Genomic DNA, 20,518 nt, shown 5'->3' with positions numbered 1-20,518 from the left:
AAAACTAATCAGGCATTTTTTAAGTACTCAAAATTCATTTGCATTTCAAAAAGAAAATTCGGTAGATAATATAAATAAAATATAAAATGTTTGTTGTTCTGAAGAATGATCTGAAAAGGTTGACTTTTCAGTCTTGCTGAATGAAAGATACTGAGTTGTTATACTTGATGCATATTTGATGAAGAATAATTTTATTATTTATTAAAATTATTTTTATTGTTACTACTATACTAATTTGTTGAATTTTCTCCACAGGAGAATGAAAAGCCTCCACCTGTCCCATATCTATTTCAAACACCCAAAGGTCATGATATTGACCTGCGGTTATTCAATAAAGGTTAATAACTCTATTTTTCTTTCAGTATTTCTGTTTTATCATAAAGAAGAGGGTTTTTTTTAAATTATTAGAAAAATCAAAATTAATACAGAATCTTTAAGAGTAAATTAAAAATGTGTTAATAAATAATAGTAGAAATAATGTTTTGAAGAATAAAATAAAAATAATAAAATTTTCTTCCATATTTGAAATTTATATTTTACTTTTTTATCAGTTCTATTACATGATATTTTAAAATATCAATTTATATTTTATGAATTCCAGAAATAATTCGTAAAGCACTTCCAGTTATTGCAAGTATTTTAGAAAAGGAATCCCGTGGTTGGTTTCTGCCTTTCAGGGAGAAAGTCATAACCGAACTGAAAAGTGAGCTTTAAATAGGTTTTTAAAATATGCTTATTTTTCATACTGTGTAAAATATCTAAATTTAAGAAACAGGCATTGATGTTATATATATCTTCCACATGCTCTTCTTTTTCCCTTTGGAATACTGCCATTTACAATATTAAGTTATTTAAAAGGTTGTTGTTCCCTCTGGTTGTTGTTAGTGATGCATTTCCTATTGGTAATTTTTATTCTATTTACATATGTAAAAGTATACCTTCCCCCTTTCCTTTGATATTAAATCAAACTGTTTAAGACTAAATAAATTATATCTTCTTTATAATTTATGTTTAAATGAATAAACATTTATTGTTACTTCAGATGAGTATCCCATATTATTATTGTCATTTTGTTTCATGTATAGTTATAGGCTAATAAGTGTCTATGATGTTTTCTTAATTTTTTTAGCCAAGAAACTTTCAGAAGAAGAATTGGAAAGGGTAAAGTATCCATTAAAAATATATATATATTTATTAGTATAGTAATAACAGTATATACATTTTAATAATATAATTGATTTCTTTTCCCCCCTTTGATGCAATGTATAATAATAAATTTTAGCAAGCTAACATCTTAGTTCTGGATGAGTATACCAAAAGAGTGTTTTCAGCTATTTTAGCTCATCCACAAATTCAAGAACTTGGACCTGGAACAGGTATGAAATTTTAAGAAAAATATTTTGCATTTTAGTCCCATTTGGGATGTATAATTTTCTTTTTCCCCCCACCTTTTTGCTAATCTTATTTATTTAGATATCATAAAGACTGACATATATTTAATTTAGGTACCTTGTTAATAGAGCAAGCTCAATCTGTAATCTTAATGCATAGGGCAGTAGAAAATATGCATCGACGCTTAAAGCAAACTCTTTCTCAGGTATGTGTATTGCAAAAGAATTCCTTCAGCTTTTCTGCTTTAAGGTATGACAAGTGTCTTCCGAATATATTTTTTGCTGTGTCTTAATTTATGACTCTTTTTCAGCTTAAACGTTCTCTGGAGCAATTAAATCCAGTTCTTTCCCGGATTCAGCCATGGGTGGAAGAAAAATTGAAAATAGCTGAGGTATGCATTTGTTGTTATGACAATAAGTAGATGGTAGTTATTAATTTTAAACCAGGATTGGTAAATAAATTATATTCTCACTTTTTGAATCACGCCTTATGATGTTCTCTTTATGAGTTGTGAATTCAAAATTATCCATATAAAATGAGCAGTAGCATTATATAAAATAGAAAAAAAAGTTTTTAAATATAATTGTTTTATAGATTTATTAATATTTGTAAGTCGTTGAATTGGTTACATTCCTGTAAATTTTTATTGTTATTGATATTTAATAATTTATTTTCATTGTCTCTTATTTGTAATTTTGTATGACTGAAAATAATAGTTTGCATCTTGCATTAAAATAAACTATTTTGTCAGGTAGAATAGTTACATAAGTCAAAAGCAGTTCTTGTTTATGTTTCTCTAATGACTTTTATGATGTGGAACTTTCCATTCCGCCTTTCCATTACGCATTGGCAGATAATTTTTATCAGCATTATAATTAACATGTTTCGTCTTTAGGAAGAATTTATACTGGATCATCGCTGGGATGCTCATGAAGAAGCTTTAGCTCTTTGCCGTCAAAGTCATTTAGAGCAAACTTCATATTTTTTGCAGAGAGATTTAACTTTTATGAGAGAGGTACTGTGGAACATTTTTTTTCGGATGAAAGGAATTATAAAAGATAATAGTTACTTTGATATTTTCTGATAATCTGCATCTTCCCACCCACCCACCAAAATATAGTGAAAAGGTATTCATGTGGCAAAGCATGATGTACCCAAAATAGCTGTGTGGCCAACCCATGATGTAACCAAAAAGTATTTATGTTGCAACCCAGGTATGCTTGTAGTACATACCTGTTTTGGCCAGTGTGCAATACTGAATTGCACAGATGGTGAGTTTGTACAATTTTCCTTTTTAAACAAAACAGATCACTCTGTGCATGGGGAGAACAATAGCATGAAAAACAAGGATTTCTCAAATAAGAAAAGTGTTTTATTACCAGTGTTTCTTGGTTTTTTAATTTTTTTTAATTAATTGCTCTAATATGAAATTCTTAATGCAGTGTTTTGAAAATGTTTGTTGCCTTTTGTACATTAGCTTGACAAAAAATAGTCACCAATAAATTCGTGAATGCTCTCCAATGTCAACAATAAGTTTTCAACTTTCGTTGGGGGGTGAGGATAATCAGAAAGTAATGTTCATTTTATTGTGTTGGAATAAATCATTTTGGTTTATTATCTTCAGAATACTTTACTTTTTAAACTTTTTTACATTATTTAATTAAAAACAACTGATTAAAATTCCTAGTTAAGGCCAATAGTTTATGTAACTTAATTAGGAAAGAGCAACAGATCTGTGCCTGCTGCAAGCTAGAAACAATGTCTGGCTATTTTGTGTGAAGAAACTTAAACTTTAAAGCTGTTAGCAAAAACGTTTAAAAAAAAAAGGAGAAGACTTATCCTGTGAAAAGATTATTTTTCATCTTTATTAGTTTACAGATAATATTACATTGAAATTAACATAATTTTTTTTATGTTCTTGTAGGCAGAAAGTGAGGTTATGTGAAATAGCTACTTTTTATCTTTGAGATCTTATTTATTAATGAGCTACTGCAGTAATTTTTGTGGAATGTTAATATTATTTTTAATGCTTAGAATACAAGTGTTTTGCATTCTAAACATTAAAAATTATGAATTCTGTACGTTACAATGGTTGATTTTGGACAAGGACACTTAGACGACATGGACAATTAGCCAGCATGACATTCAGCCGACGGGGCATTTTGCCAACACAGAGAGTTAGCCATTAGGACATTTAGCTACGGGATACTTGTCTGTCAACACATTTAGTCAACAGGACACTAAGCCCACAGTGACGTTTAGCTGACATGTACCCAATAATTACTCAAACTTACTATCAATTACAAAATTTCTCAACTTCTCCATAAGTTCAATATTTAGGTTATTTTTTCACTATCAGTAAAATTCATTTTCGATTCTTAAAGATCTCATATGTGCTTTTAATCAGAGATAACTTAGCATTGTTTGATATCTATCGTGCTGTTTGGTGTACATTGGTCAAATTGAAAAAGCGCTGAAATTTCTCGAATATTTTTTTCGAATATTTTTCTCGAATTTCTTTTTCGAATATGAATTAAAAGCTTCTTCATTTAATCAACTGGGTTCTTTTGAACACTTTCACATCATTAATAATTTTTCTTGTTTATTTAACGATATTAATTTTCCAAGCTCGCTCTTCCAAATGCTTTCAAATTTCTCATACCTTTATGTTTCATTACTATTTTACTCATCACATCATGCTACATTCTTTCCTTTACAAGACTGTTAGGCTCCTCCCACTAATTTCCTTTCCCTCTCATGAAAAATCTGAATAATGCAATAAAAATTATTGTTATTCTTGAATTATACCTTTTATAGAAACATATGGTGGTGAGGATTAGTTTAGCAAATATATTTTATTTTGTAATTAAAAACAATTAAAAAAAGTGAATTTTAAGACAAGCAAAGGTATAAATTATTTGTGACCTCTATAATTTTCTGTTCATGCCACCATTATTGAAATAAAATTTCTGTAACATTTTATTGATCACGCCTCTCGCTTAAAATACTTACAAATGATTGCTATGCATTATTTGATCAAATGCATCTTTAAACATTAACTTGAAAGTTAATTGCAGTTTACTTTTTCCTTTCCTACTTAAAACATTGTAGGATATGTTTGTAGGATTACAGTATCCTGTCCAAAAATTTCATATATCATTATAATGCCTTATACCAAAATGCATAAATGGAATAATAATAGAGATAAGGTGCAAATAGGGGAGATATAGAGATAACATGTATCAATAGAATAATAATAGAGCTTAGAATATTTTATTGTTCTAGATAAAACAATAGAGTATTCCAAGGTACATAACCTTTACATTGTAATAAACGAAAATGCATAGAGAAAATAAAAGATTATAGATAATACGCAAATCTTTACAATGCAATATACCAGTGATCGGCAAACTGTCGATCGCGAGCTACTAGTAGCTTACGGGGACATTTTCAATAGTTCACGTTAATGATCTAGTTGGCTAATCTTGATTCTTCCTAATTGTATACGTGTGAGGTTGTGCACGTTCTATTTTTTGTGTGTATATTAGATATTTGCTAGCTTGGATAGTTTGATTTATACATTGGTGCTAAGCAGGTCAGTTCTTATAATGGCATTTTCAAGTAAAAAGCCAAAAATTTATCATTTTCATTCAGAATGGAAAACCGATTATTTCTTTACCCAGGGAAAGGACCGGTCGTGGACACTTAGCCGACACTAGTTAGCCGATAAGACACTTAGCCGACAGAGACACTTAGCTGATATGGACATTTCGCCGACAGGACATTTAACCGACACAGACACTTAGCCAACATGGACATTTAGCCAACACAGACAGTTAGCCAACAAGGACAAATAGCGGATAGGACGTTTAGATGACACGGACAGGTAGCCAGCAGGACATTTAGCCAACAGGACATTTTGCCAACACAGAGAGTTAGCCGTTAGGACATTTAGCTACGGGACACTTGGCTGTCAACACATTTAGTCAACAGGACACTAAGCCAACAGTGATGTTTAGCTGACACGTACCCAATAATTATTCAAACTTACTATCAATTACAAAATTTCTCGACTTCTCCATAAGCTCAATATTTAAGTTATTTTTTCACTATCAGTAAAATTCATTCTCGATTCTTAAAGATCTCATATGTGCTTTTAATCATTGAGATAATTTAGCATTGTGTGATATCTATTGTGCTGTTTGGTGTACATTGGTCAAATTGAAAAAGCCCTGAAATTTCTCGTCGGGGGAATATGAATTAAATTTCGAAAGGAAAAAAGAATTTTTTTAGCTAAGTATGCTGGTCAATTACATTTTAATATGATCTTCAAAAATTATCCGTAAAGATTCTTCATTTAATCAACTGGGTTCTTTTGAACACTTTTACATCATTAATAATTTTTCTTGTTTACTTAATGATATTAGTTTTCCAATCTTGCTCTTTCAAATGCTTTCAAATTTCTCATACCTTTACGTTTTATTACTATTTTACTCATCACATCATGTTACATTCTTTCCCTTACAAGACCATTTGGCTCCTCCCACTAATTTCCTTTCCCTGCCATGAAAAATCTGAATAATGCAATAAAAATTATTGTTATTCTTGAATTATACTTTTTATAGAAACATATGGTGGTGAGGATTAGTTTAGCAAATATATTTTATTTTGTTATTAAAAACAATTAAAAAAGTGAATTTTAATACAAGAAAAGGTATAAATTATTTGTATTATTTGTATTATTTATATCTTGTTTCCAGTGATATTTTTGCAATATTGGCTACTTTAAGATCTAAAGCAGGGGTTCTCAGCCTGGGGGGGGGATTTTACTGCTTTGGGGAGAGGAATGCAGTCAGCCTTTTATTTAGTTGTTAAGTATTAAGTTTTATTTTATGAGTATGAAAATGAGTTTTATTCAAGTTATGGTATTCATCAACGTTTTTGTAATTTATGTTTAATTTATAAAACAGGTTAAAAAATAATCTAAATTTAAATAAATGTATATATGTATTCAAATTTTGGAGATGAGGGGGAAGAATCTTGTAACAGTGGTGAAAGGAATGCAGGGGACAAAACAGGTTCAGACCCACTGATCTAAAGTATATAAAGTATAATTTACTATAATGTTGACAAAGAAATTCTACTACTCATTATATACTGTACTGATATTGAGAACCAAGACAAGGGTAAGGCAAATACATCACTTGCCTCAGTTGAGGGCAAAGTGAAGCACCAAATTAGCTGCAGAATTTTAGAAACACTTGTAAAAAAGAAAATTCTGATTGTAAACTTTCAACAACAGAGAATAGAAAAATTTACACTTCACAAAGCTGTACTTCTTACCCTGTTTGGGACGAATGTGTCAGTTGTTCATATTCAGCAAATGTTATCTCATGGTGGGGTGCATCATGTATGAACGCTGTTTAATTCATTTCATGACTAGGCATATTACATACAATGTTTTAGAAAGAACATTTAATCTTGTTTTCATATATAAATTTTTATTCAATTTGTCAATATTTTAAAATATATCAAGAAACACCGTTTAGAAATAGCACATTTAACGTAATAAAAAGGGTGCTATATTCTTCAGTACTATCACATTAGCATGCTCTTTCGTAATTATTTAGCCGAACCAAATCAAACAATTAATTGGTAATGATTAAATATTTAAATGAGATAGAAAAATCATTGTGATGCATTTTATATAACTTTCAGTTTGTTGTTATTATTTTATACAAATTTCAGATATATATGATTTATTGTTGATGGTGATAAGTCAGTGCTGTGGGTTGAAATTGGTAATCTCTTTAAACAAATCAGTTTATAATTTTGCATTATGTCTTCATCAAATTTATTACAAAAAAAGGTAAATTCTTGCAATAAAAATTTTAATGATACAAAATTCTTCCGTAGCAGGGGAATCAAATCCTAGTGAATGGGTTATCTATGTTTCATGTTTCCCCTTCTCCAAATGTAAAAATCAGTAATTTGCTCTAAAATATCCTGCATGAGGGTATCCTTCTCCTTAGACAAATAAAAATAATCTTTATATGTTTTGCATATTAAATTAAATGTGTAAGTACAATAAAAAAGAATATCTCTTTTAGGAAAAATGAGAGAAAATATTCTTGAGAAATGTGAAAAATTAACTTTCAAACTGAATTTTTAACAGAACATGATGAGAAGTAGAGGGGGAAAAGGTTGTAAAGATGTTAGGTTATTTTGAAGCAGGAGAGAAGAAAAATGAGCAGTGACCTTGCTGGGACTCGAACCACAAACCTCTCAAATACATGCCAAGTGTGCTGACCACTATACCATGAAGGCATGCTAAGAAGATGGGAGAAATACCTTATATACTCCCCTTTTAAAGGGCGACTGGGGATTAGGGGACCCAGTTGCCAAATCCTGGCCGTGGAGAATCATCATCCACCACCAGGTGTCACTGTAGAGGCATTAGGTTATTTAGAAGCAGAAGAGATGAAAAATGAGCAATGCCCTAACCGGCACTCGAATCACTTATTTCTCGAATATGCGCCGAGTATGCTGACTACTACACCATGAAGGCATGCTAAGAAGGTGGGAAAAATACCTTTATAAGGTTAATAAATCAGATTTTCAAGAATCAATTGATGAAAGAACTGATTTTATTAGAAAATTATTTTTTTCACAGCAGAAATGATAGATATTTTAATCTCATTTTTTAATTAATTTTCTATTTATTCTAATTCTAATTTTTAATTAATTAATCTAATTAATTTTAAATTAAAGGGGTTAGATTGTTGCTGGCTTCAACATTAGGCATGAGTTTTTTCCATGATTTTATGAGGGTTGACACTTTCACAGAGTCCCATGCAGGTGCAATATCGTAGATGCTGTCCAAGATTATTTAGTGTTTCCAAAACTCTTTCAGATCATAACCTTCTTCAATTTTGGTCATTAGCAGCTTGGTTCGGTATGTTCTTTTCATTGTTGCAATGATTCCTTGGTCCATGGGTTGGATTAGCGCAGTAACGTTTGCTGGGAGAAACTTTGCAAAAATTTGTCCATCAGAAGACTTTAGCACGCTTGTTGCTGGCTGAGAAGGTGCGTTGTCGATCAGTAGCACAGCTTTTTCAGGCAGGTTTTTCAATTTAAGATTTTTACGCACTTGAAGAACAAAGATTTTTTTGAACCATTCTTGAAAAATGTTTCAGTTTATCCATCCTTTTTTTTTTTTTTTTTTTTTTTTCGTTAAAGTAATAAAGTAATCAACAGGCAACTTTTCTATCCTTACGCCTTTGAAAGATCTCGGTTTTTTTTTACTTTCCAATGACAAGTCTAGGTTTATGTCCATCGGTAGTGTTACTGCAAGACATGATAGTGATTCTTTCCTTGCTGCTTTTGTGACCCGCCATTTTACTTTCATTTTCAAATGCTAAAGTGTGAGTGGGAAGACATTTCCACAAAAGTCCCGATTCGTCGGTATTGTAAATTTGTTCAAAAGATAGCTCTTCTTTTAAAACAAATTCTTCAAATCCATGGTGGAAATCGTTGGCTGCTTGTTGGTCACCACTAAGTTTCTCCCCATGAAGTCCAATTTCTCGAATTCCATGTCGCTGCTTAAAATGAGTCAACCAGCCAGAAGACACATCAAAATTTCCTTTTTGCCTTCGCCGCAATGATGGGACCATTTACAGGAGTACCCTCTTTTTGAACTTCAGCTAACCGCTCTGTCAGTGTGTCTAGCTCATCATAGATAGAACCCTTCATAGTTTTTTGCATTTTCATTGCGGAAGCACTGTCCAACATTGAGGCAAAGTTCACCAGTTTGTCTCTTTGCTTTAGAATCTCACGCATTGTTGTTTCCGTGATTCCGTAATCCAATTCCATCTGCTGCCTTCTAGCGCCGTTTGCTACTTTGGAAATTAATTCTAGTTTTTGCGCAATCGTCAACACAACCTTCTTTCATTTTCCTGACATTTTAAATCGGTAATGAAAAAACAAAACCAAAAAGCACAAGCACTGAACATAATAATTAACTCCGACTGGTTCACAAACACTATCAGGCTTAAACTAACAATGGCGAGTGGGAGGAAGTGGACGTGTCAGTAAGATTAAGACGAGACAGGGGGTGGAGCGGGCACTGCAAGGGTGAGTAAGAAATCACTTACTCGTCAGAGGGGAAGGTTCTGAGAAGGCCTGGGATATTTTTGGTATAAATAAGCACGATGTTAGCAAATGTAACTTTTCGCTAAGTTTCATGAACATTTTCATTTTCTTTGCTTTACTTTGTGCGGCAAAAAAAAAAAAAAAAAAAAAAAAAACTTTGTGCGGCAGCCGCGGATAATCATGAGTCTACTGTATTTAACACCAGACGTTTTATTAGTCTCGGATCTCACTTTTGTGACTGTATCAAGTTTCAAATGCTATGTATTATTTTTAAAGGCATAATATAGCAATAAAAAGTATATGACAACACGTGTAAAAGGATGTTGCCACCAGTTGTTATCTTTATGTATTATTTTAAAGGAAATAAAGTAGTGAATATAGTAAAATATATGACAGCACAAATAAAATGATATTGCCACCAAATGTTATCACCATGTATTATTTTTAAAGAAATAATATAAGTAACATAAAAAAGTGTACAACAGCTTTTAACACTTTAACGAGAACTCTAAAGATATCCTACCTCTACATATAATAAAACAAAGAGTCTGTCTGTGTGTGTCTTTCATTCTCGCTGCGCGTAAACTAATATACCCACGGCTACGAAATTTGGTACATAAGTGCATCTAGACAAGAGCCAGTGCACATCGAAGCGATTTTTTTTTTCGAAATTCGAATTTTTTTTATTTTATGTATTGTGACGAAATCGCGTAATTTTGAGACATAATGGGCTATAGGAAAGCGAGATTTTACTCTACGCACTCCATTTTCACATCGTCATGAAATGTAAGCACTTAGCTATTTTACGTAGTTAAAAAAATTTTTTTGTTTCAATAAATCAATTAAATATGAATTTATTTAACAAAGTGAGCTTAACACCTTTTCAACGGGATGTTTTCTAAAAACGTTTATGTTTAAAAATGTACAGTTTATTTTTCTTTGATTTTTGTACAAGTTAAACTTTCATCCTTGCGACTGCTTATGCAAAAAGAATTTTGGAAAAATGATAATATTTTGCATTTTTAAAAAAAATTTTAAAGAAGCTTCCGAAACTTCTCACATCTCACATCTTTACAAATGTGATATTGGCAACAATTTTCCTTTCTTATTGTTGTTGATAGATTTTTGATGAAATCGCATCATTTTTAATAGTTTCATTCTTTTAGAAATATGGGTTGTCAACAATTTTTCATCGTATTTCTTATGTGACTGTTTTTAAGAGATTGGCATATTTCATTGCCATTTTTTATATATATAATACATTTTTATTGATTTTTTATAAAGTTGTTCTGCAGAGTAAAATTCTGCACGGAATTTTTTGTTTTTTGAGTTTCTTTCATGTTATTTTTTGCTTATTTCACTGTTTGTAAGATATTGAAAAGTTTTGCATCATTTTTTTTCTTCAACGAAAAGTTGGTTAATTTTTTTTATTAGGATAATTAATATTTGTATTAAGGGATATAGCTTATTTCATTGTAGTTTTTGGTGCTACTTTGGTAGACGGTTGCACGGATTTTGGCAAGTTTTCTTTTGGCGAGTAATACGACTTATGATAAACCCATTGCTGGATAAGTTATTTATGGTAACCGATACTTTGTTGTCATTTTATTTAAAAAATAATGCATTTTATTATGCATAAATTCAATGTTTTAAATATTATTTATCGCTTCTAAATATTAAAAATCAATTTAATTTTGCATTTTTATTTGAAATAAAAATTTTGTTGTTTATAATATTTTATATAATATTATGTTGTGGATGATGTAATCAATGACGTCACCTTACTTAAAACATAATTGGTTTTATTAATATCTATAAATTTAATCTAATGTTTTAAACATTATTTAAGGCTGTTAAATATTAAAATACAATTTAATTTTGCATTTGTTTTAAAAATGATTTTATTATGAATGATTATTTAAATAATTTTAATTCTATGCATAATGTAATCAGCTCTCTTATTGGTTACTGAATGTTTGTGCATTACCGCGCCATTTTAAAATTTTATTATTCATCTCTTTGAATTCCTCAGATTTCAAATGGAATGGATATGTCCGTTTCGAAGATGAATGTTTTTATTGGTAATTACCAAGAATTATTGGTATCGGAATAAAAAAATTGCCTTTTGAGAACTTATTTTGGCCAACCTGGCTCTCCTAATCAAAGATTTATTTATAAATTGTTAATAGCGTCAGAGGAAATTTATTTTAAATTTTTGGAGAAAACCTTGCTAATTGCTTCTCCAATGAAGTGCGAGAGATGTGGATCACAGATGAAGATCGTTTTTTTTTTTTTTTTTTTTTTTTTTTTTCTGGTACTTATCAATATATGACAGGTAAAATACTTTAAAAAATGTAAGTACATAATTTTCTTTTTCTTTATAATTGTATAATTCAACTTTTATTAAAAAATTAATACAATGTTTTCAAAAATCCTGAGATATTTATTGCTACATATGTTTTAATGTTAAATAATTAAATCCTAAGAAACTTATTTTAAAGTATTTAAGTAATATTTTAATTCTTTTAAACGTTCGTATGATGTTTTTAATTCGATATTCAATTTAAGCAATATTTTAATCCAATTAAATGTTGGCGCAATGTTTTTATAGCGGTGTTTTTATTCTATTATATGAAAGTAATAATTTAACCTTACTTTAGCATTTTATACTCTTAGTAAATGTATTTTTTTACATTTGCCAGCCATCTTAAAAACAAAGTTTTCAACAAAAATTAATTCCTTCTTTTTAACGGTATTTATTTTTTTAAAGTTTCTAATACTTATGCATAAAATACGTAACTATATGCGTAAATACGTAAAAATATGTGTAAAATACGTAAAAATAGCATTTTTCAAGATGGCTGATGACCATAAAAACCGCGCCAACAATTGCGCCAATGTAAATCGCCAAAAATCCGTGCAACCGTCTACCAAAGTAGCCCCTAATTTTTTTCTCTTGAAAATATCTTTAATTATACTTTGCTTTTCAGAATTTTTTTTTTTTTTTTTTTTTTTTTTTATTCTTTTATGTTATTTATTGCTCATTTCACTGTTTTTAAGATATTGAAAAGTTTTGAGTGATTTTTTTAGGAAACAAAGTTCTTAACCTCCTTTATACCATTTGAGTTCTTAAGATTTTGCAAAGGGAAGTTGGTTAATTTATTTATTACGATAATTAATATTTGTATTAAGGGATATTGCTTATTTCATTGTAATTTTGTTATACGTAATAACTTTTTTTATGAAGTTGTTCTGCAGAGTAAAATTCTATGCAGTTTTTTAATTTAACGTTTGGTGTTCTCTTCAGCCATTTTTCCGGTACATTTAAAAGCCAGACGAAGGCTGGCAGCGAAGCTGCTATTATAAAATGTTTTTAACTTCCATGCATCATTTTGTCGCCATTTGCCAAAATGTAAAATATTTCTTTTTTTTTTTTTTTTTTTTTTTTATTTATTTATTTATTTAATCTGCCTATTACTGATTAACAAAATGAGGGATTTGAAAACAATGAATGAATCTGTTTATTTATTTTTTAATTACAGCTGGATCCATGAAATTGTACTAGCTAAGATTTATTAAAGCATTACGTATTTTTTCTTTTTTATAAAGTCTATTCTGGGCTAAAAATGTATGGCAACAACATTCTGGGGTAAAAATGTATGGCACTGTGTCAGAAATTCTAAAGTTATGCTGTTTTAAAAATTTTTATAATTTTGCTATTGAATTTTATGTGGCAATTTTAAGTGTGAAGAAAGTGATGTTTAATGATAAAAATGAAAAGACAAAGTAATATCAGCAGAAGTGAGTCCAAAAGCAGATAGATAAACTGTGAGCCCAATGAGAGCATTAAAAAAAAATCTTAACAAATCCTCTGGTGCAGTGTTAAAATCTGAATCTTTCAGAATTTCTTTTTTCCCCTTTTTTATTGTTGCTTAATTACAAAACATACACTGTTTTTGAAATTTTTAACTGACCTGCATTTTATCTTTTTATTTCTAAATAGCGAGAACCTGTTCTTAAGCAAGAACTTAGCAGAGACCGTAATCCAAATCGTTCTTTTCATTGGAGAACTCAGATTTGGTTCCCTCACCATTGGAATGTCCGTAAGGTTTTCCAAGGGGAATCAGAAATAGTCCCTACTGTAATAAGTCGTACATCCTCTTCACTTGCTCAACCACGTTCGGACCCTAATCAGGTAATTCTCTGCATTTCATAATTTAACATATTACCTTTAAGATTCTGTATTACCTTATATTTTCATCTGATTGATAGCTGAAGTATAATATATCCATATATTAAAAAAAAATTCTGCGTATTCTAGTAAATTTTATAATGCCTATAAAATTCAACAATTTTTAAAAAGAAAAAGCATACTTTGACTGCTGAACACTATAATTATTAAACTTGTATGAAATCTTTTGGAAACACTGAGTAAGTAATTTTTTTTTTTTTTACATTAAATATTGGCTACGAAAGTTAAGGAAGTTATCCAGAGCAGTTGCTGATTGTACAGAGGTCACTCTGAAATTTTGAAATTCGTGCAGATGATAAGTGGCAGGAAAAAATTACAGTTTGAATTGAAAATATGAACTATTTTAGCCTAGCAGATGACTTTTTATCAGCCAACTGCAAGTAGTTTAGATTATAATAAATGTTAGGAAGAAAATAAAATGGAGATGACATGAGAACATTATTGTGCTATGATTTTAATGTGGGATTAAATCAAGAATACATTCAACATCTACAGTTAACATTTGAAAATGAAGCTCCATCTTGTGCAACTGTATTCAGATGATTTACAGAATTTCACAGAGATTGCAACTCTCTTCAGGATGAAAAACTCTGAGGAAGGCCTTTGTCAGCAGTAATCCTGTATAATGTGCCTGCCATATTGAAAATATTTATCACTGATAATCACTGCACCTACCAAATGATACAGAAGAAACTTAGCATTGGATCTACTGCCATACATGAAATTGTTCATGAAGAATTGCATATGAAAAAACTAATTTGCCATTGGATTTCCAGGATGTTGACCACCGTATTATTTCTAAAATCGTAACTGGTGATGAAACACAAATAACATTTTTTGACATTACATTCCAACAGGTTAAAAAAGTAAAAAATGGGGCTTTGAATATGATTCCATGCCCACAATGGTAAAAAGACAACGGGCCATAAAAAAGTAATGTATGCCATTTTCTTCAGAAGTGCAGGACTGGTCAAAGATATGAAGCTGGGAAAACAGTCACAGTTAACTGTACACCAATAAATGTCTTCCAGAATTCTTCAAAAAGTGAATGTTAGAGGACTCGTGCTACACTATGATAATGCATCTTCTCATTCAGCAAGATCAACAGTTGAGGTTTTTGAACATAAACACATCAGAGTCATAGAACATCCACCCTATTCACCTGATCTAGCAATGTGTGACTTCTGGCTATTTTTTAATCTAAAAATGAACTTACCTGGATGTCGTTTTATTCCGAAGATGAGATTGAATGGGGCTATAAATGCACTTTTTTTTATCAATTCCTAGCAATGAATGGCTTAAGGTATTTAATCTCTGGAAAATTCGCCTACAGACGTGCATTGATGCTGGAGGAAACTGCTTTAAATACTCCTACAATTTCGTAGTATGACTTTTAAACGCCTTCATGTATCTCAAATATTTCAAAATGGCCCTCTTAATTAATCAATAGGAAAAAATTCAAGGGCTCTGTGCTTTTCAGGAGAAATGTCTTTATCTACAAGTAAGGGAAACTGCCTTGCATTTATTGAGTAAATTACAGTACTTCATGTAGTCAGCTTCTTCAGCTGCTGAAAGTTGAACATAGAATGAGGTACAGTATGTTAGGTGTGATTTGTTTTCATATATACATGGATCCAGCATTATTTGATTTGAAACTGTAAAGTTTTCCAAACATCTTTAAGAGTTATTAAGTAAAGTTATGAATATAAAGAGGAAAATTGGCATAATGCAGTTTTGTAATTTTAAGGTATACATCAAGTATCAGATAATTATTACTGGATGTAAATGATTAATTGCATACAAAAATTTTCTTAAATAATTTATGTGTTATAGTTATGTCAGTTATTTAACCACTTAATTTTTCCTGAGAGTCTTGTCAATTTGAAAAGTGTTGTCAAGTATCAGCAACAAGACATGCTCATCAGGGTTAAATATAGCATGGATCATTAACCCCAGCAACACCCCTGAGAAAAAGTCGCTTTGTGTTTTTTATGTTTTCTTATCTGCGGAATATATTTGAAAATGAAAAGAGGAAATTTATACTTTAATTAGTCATGCTTTCTCTAGAGCAAGGTTGTATCAGGATCATACAAAGCAAGTTCACTTTAAAAGATGGGAAACAGGAATATATTTTCTATTTTCTTTTGGTTGACACTGCAATGGGAACTACTGCTCATTTGAAAGCATGCCTTTAGAAGATTGTCTCTATTAAAGATAAGAGACTAAGGATTAAAGATTTCAAATAAGAGACTAAGGAGCTCAAAAACATTTTCCCCCCCTCCTGGTTAGGGTGATACTATTCAACATCCTTAAATGTGGCAAGTAGATGGTTTATGTTGACTTGGCACAAACTTCTAAATAGGTCTTGATAGCTGGTGAAAGAGGGAATAAACTTTCTATCTTAAACCAAGACCACTTTCAGAGACAAAATGTTTATTTTTAAGGGAGGGGAAGAAATGTAGCAAATAGTGATGGTGAAGTGGTTAAAATGTCAAAGATGCTAAATTTTACTTACTGCTATGATCCTCTGTGTTCCAGGAATGTATAAATTGATCAAATAGTTTTATTTAGGTTTATGCATATTGTAAATGCAACAAGTAGATAAAATAGTAGTAGAATATAGTGATAATTCTTAAATAACTTTACTATCCTAGGTACAAACTTTTATCTTATATTCTTTCATATAACGGTAAGATGTCATACAACCTCAACACATCTGTATCTGTTGATATGCCATAAACTTAGAAGAAGGTAACAAAAGATGAACACTGGTATACTTTGCTGTCGCCTTTGATGGTTATACAAATATAGTCCCATGCATCCTACTGTATTAAAATCCACCTCACATTGTGGTTTGACAAAGAATGCGAAGGAATAATAAAGGATATATAAGAACTACATATTGTTGTGGGCTCCGTATTGCATTGAGACTCTATATTTGGAAGATTTATATAATAACTTATAAAATAGTCCCCTTAGGAGTTACGTATTATCAGAGACATAGCTTCCATCTTTAGTAGCAGTGTTGTAAATTATCCAATATTTTTTTTTTTTTTTTCCTTCTAGTTTGCAGTATCTTTTGTGTGACATCCATATTACTATAACAGGAGCATTTCAAGATAAAATTTAACCCATTTGAGAAAAGTCTGCGAGATTAATTTTGGGTGAATTAGAGGGTTGTTAGTCTGAGGCCACTGGATTGCCCTTTCTGGGCAAATATTCAGGCAATCCAGCATGATAGAGAAATGCCTGGACACAATAAATTAAAAATTGTACAGATTATCAAATCCTCCAAAGAAACTGATATTTGAAAACTTGAATCTTCATGCATTTTTTACTCTTGGAAACCCAACCTAAAAACTATTAAATGTTTTGGCTCAAAATTGGAAAAACATAGTTTTATTGAAGTTCACCAAAAGCAGTCAATTGAAAACAAACACAATTAATGTAGTTTGAGTGATACTTAGATCACCAATATGATCTTATGGCAAACCTAATTGGCACACTGCAAATGTGCTATAAATGCCTAAAATAAACAAGTGTTTGATTTTTCTGAATTTTCTGGAGAGAATTTACATTTCGTGTTCGATGTATATCTATATATGCTTGTAAAATATATCCTTCCATTTTACCTTTGCTTTTTCTTAAATACCTTAGAACCTAGAAAATTGTAAAAAATTTTAAATGTTACTCAGATGCTTTAAAAACATTATTTAGAGAAAAAGGTTCAAAAACTTTGAACTATGTATTTCTGTTATTAAATTTAATTTATATCTCAATAAATAGGTGTGTATTTTCAAAATCTGTGATCTTAACATTATGTTTCATTAAGTTCTGAATTCACATCTTTCTTCAGTTAAAAAAAAAAAAAAAAAAAATTATTGTTAACTAAAGTGCTTTTCTTCCATCTTTCCGTTATTCTTTTATTATATGAAAGATCTGGATTTTAATTCAAGAAAATCTAGGACTCACCTCATCTCTAACAATAAGCCCTTTTATATAATGTTTGAAGCAGTTTATGGTAAGAATTGCATCATTGTGACAGTAGTTGAAAGTTTCCATTTTGTAATACGTGAGCTGTCTGAAAAATTTCTGACCTTGGTATGTAGACGGCAGCACAAAATGGGGGCAACTTGTTTGGGTGTCACTTGATAACTACCAATCAAAATTTCAGCTGTTTTGAATGCAAATTTTGTGTTTGAGAATTATTTTTATGAGTTGATGTGACCATTTTTTGCAAAAATGAAAAAAAAAAAAAAAATTGAGTATTGTGCTGTTATTAAATACTTGTTTTTGAAAGGTAAAACACTTGCTTGTGATTCAAGAGGAGTTGGATGCAGTATATAGGGACTCTGTAACATCATTTACTATTGTGAAATTTTGGACAGCTGAATTTAAACTTGGCCGTACCAGCTGGGATAATGATGAACATTCAGAGTGGCCAAAAACTGCAACCGCTGATGAAAACATTGCTGAAATACATAAAATGTTTCTGGACGGTCATCAAATCAAGGTTAGAGAGATAGCAGAGGCTGTGAGCATGTTCAAAGAATGTGTTTACCATATGCTAAACCAAGATTTATATGTACAAGCTGACTGCACATTGGGTGCCACAATTATTTACTTTGGGCAAAAAACATGTCCAAATGAACATTTGCACCGCTCTGTTAGTGCAATAAACTGGAGTTTTTTCTACTGTAATCATTGTAGATGAAACTTTGATTCATCGTTACAGTCCAGAAACAAAAAGAATCAAAACAGTGAACTGCAAAGGGAGAATCGGGTCAAAAAAAGGCAAAAACTGTTCCTTCTGCTGGATTTATAATGAGATAGTTCCTTATGGAAGTGATGGCGACACTTTTCTGAGATAGGCATAAGCATAGGCATCGAATTGTCTTAATAGATTATCTTGAAAAGTGAAAAACCATTACTGGAGCATGCTATGACATTACTGAAGGCAGAAATTGCGAAAAAATGGCTACATTTGAAAAAAAAATTTTTTCCACAAAGAAAATGCTCTGTCTCGCACCTCAGCGATTGTATTGGCAAAAATCCACGAATTACGGTTTGAACTGCTTGACCACCCACCCTACTCACCAGACTTAGCACCAAGTGAACTTTTTTTTTTTTTTTTTTTTTTTTTTGCCTGAGCTAAAAGAAGCACTCGGAGGACAAAGATTTTTATCAAATGATGTGGTTATGAACTTCTTTAGTAACTACTCTGCAGAGAAAAATTGCACATATTGTTTGGACACAGGTTAAAAGAATGAGAGTATCGCTGGCAAAAATGTATAGACTTATGAGGAGACTATGTCAAAAACTAAAGATAAATGATTTTCTTTGTTTGGTCAGAAATGTTTCAGATAGTCTACGTATGTCATGAATGCAAATCTTTATGTTCTGACATAGTACATATGTCATTACATAATGATTTGCATTCACAATAATAAGAATGATAATTTTTAAAAAATAGATGTGTGAGTTTAAAGTTAATAAATGTGTGAGTTTAAAGTTACACTTGCAGCCTTCTAAAGTTAGATATACATATATCACATTCTAGAATATTCACATTGCAGACAATATAGAGTTTCTTAATGGCTGTCTCATTACTTTTCTGCTGCATTTTGTATTTTTTTTTTAAGCATTGAAGGGTTTTCTGTCAAGAAAATATTTTATAAATGATGAAAGTATTATTTTGTTATTTGTATTACTACCGTAATTTCCGGAAGAAGGGCCGCATCAGCGTAAACGCCGCACTCGAGAAAAATGGCGGGAAAAAAATTAAAATTGCACAGAAACGCCGCAATAGATTAAATTGCGCTTGACATCGTCATGGGCTGTATAGATGCAAAAACTCAACCTAAGTCCTGATATATGACATACCAGTTAAGAAAAATGCATGAAATGAAACCATAACTCGAAAATAAATTAAAGGTAAGAAATGTGGAAAAAATATTTACCTTCACGTATATACTTATATTTACCCACTAAAGAAGTCCATATTTGTAATACTCAGACTATATTATAAAAAATGTTGCAACAACAAAATATTAAATTTGGATGACAAAAAGAAATTTTAAATTTTACTTACGAATTACAGCAAACTATACATCATATGAAGCCATCAAAATCTGAATTAAAAAGATTTAGTAAAGCCTGATCTAAGTCTTCCAGATCGTCACATTCATCCTCTTGGTTTACAGTCTCTTTATCTAAGGATATAATTTCAGCTTCTTTGAACTCTGCTATTATTGACGATGTTTCTACCGATTTCCACGCACTTCCTGCCCACTTTGCAATTTCTTCATAAGATGCTCTACGCATTTTACCGCTTTTGGTTTACGTATGCAATCCTTCACTCATCCAACACTCCCACCGCTTTCGGACTTCAGCTTTGAAGGATTTATTATGTGACAAATCTAACGGTTGTAAGATTTTTGTCAAACCACCAGAAATTATTGCTTCGGTCGTAGACAATTTTTGACATCTGGTTTTTACTGGCTCAAAGAAATGAGCACGCATGGAATCCATTATCAATAACCCCTTTGGTTGGAAAAAAGATCCCATACGACACTGCCAAACTTTTTGTAGCCACTCATGCATGATTGCTTCACACATCTAGCCATTCTCGTTTGCACAAATAATTACGTCATTAGGAAAATCTCCCTTCGGAATAGTCTTTCGCTTAAAAATGATCATCGGCTTTAGCTTGTCACCGTTTGC

The 20,518-nt window shown here is 30.9% G+C and overlaps 1 protein-coding gene across 1 annotated transcript in view; it reads left to right on the top strand.

The window, feature by feature from the left end:
• Positions 1 to 20,518, top strand: part of LOC118201180 (uncharacterized) — a 120,398-nt gene that overhangs the window by 39,453 nt on the left and 60,427 nt on the right. Inside the window, exons 10-17 of the mRNA XM_035373233.2 lie at positions 256 to 337; positions 602 to 703; positions 1,130 to 1,161; positions 1,283 to 1,376; positions 1,506 to 1,597; positions 1,703 to 1,783; positions 2,288 to 2,407; positions 13,547 to 13,738. Of these exons, the coding sequence (XP_035229124.2) occupies positions 256 to 337; positions 602 to 703; positions 1,130 to 1,161; positions 1,283 to 1,376; positions 1,506 to 1,597; positions 1,703 to 1,783; positions 2,288 to 2,407; positions 13,547 to 13,738 (795 nt within the window). The remainder of the gene's footprint in view (positions 1 to 255; positions 338 to 601; positions 704 to 1,129; positions 1,162 to 1,282; positions 1,377 to 1,505; positions 1,598 to 1,702; positions 1,784 to 2,287; positions 2,408 to 13,546; positions 13,739 to 20,518) is intronic.

This window comes from Stegodyphus dumicola, chromosome 3 (assembly GCF_044657685.1).
Source record: "Stegodyphus dumicola isolate Sdum_Otavi_A_Nest chromosome 3, ASM4465768v1".
Taxonomy (NCBI): domain Eukaryota; kingdom Metazoa; phylum Arthropoda; class Arachnida; order Araneae; family Eresidae; genus Stegodyphus; species Stegodyphus dumicola.
This window is presented reverse-complemented; position numbering and strand designations above follow the sequence as displayed.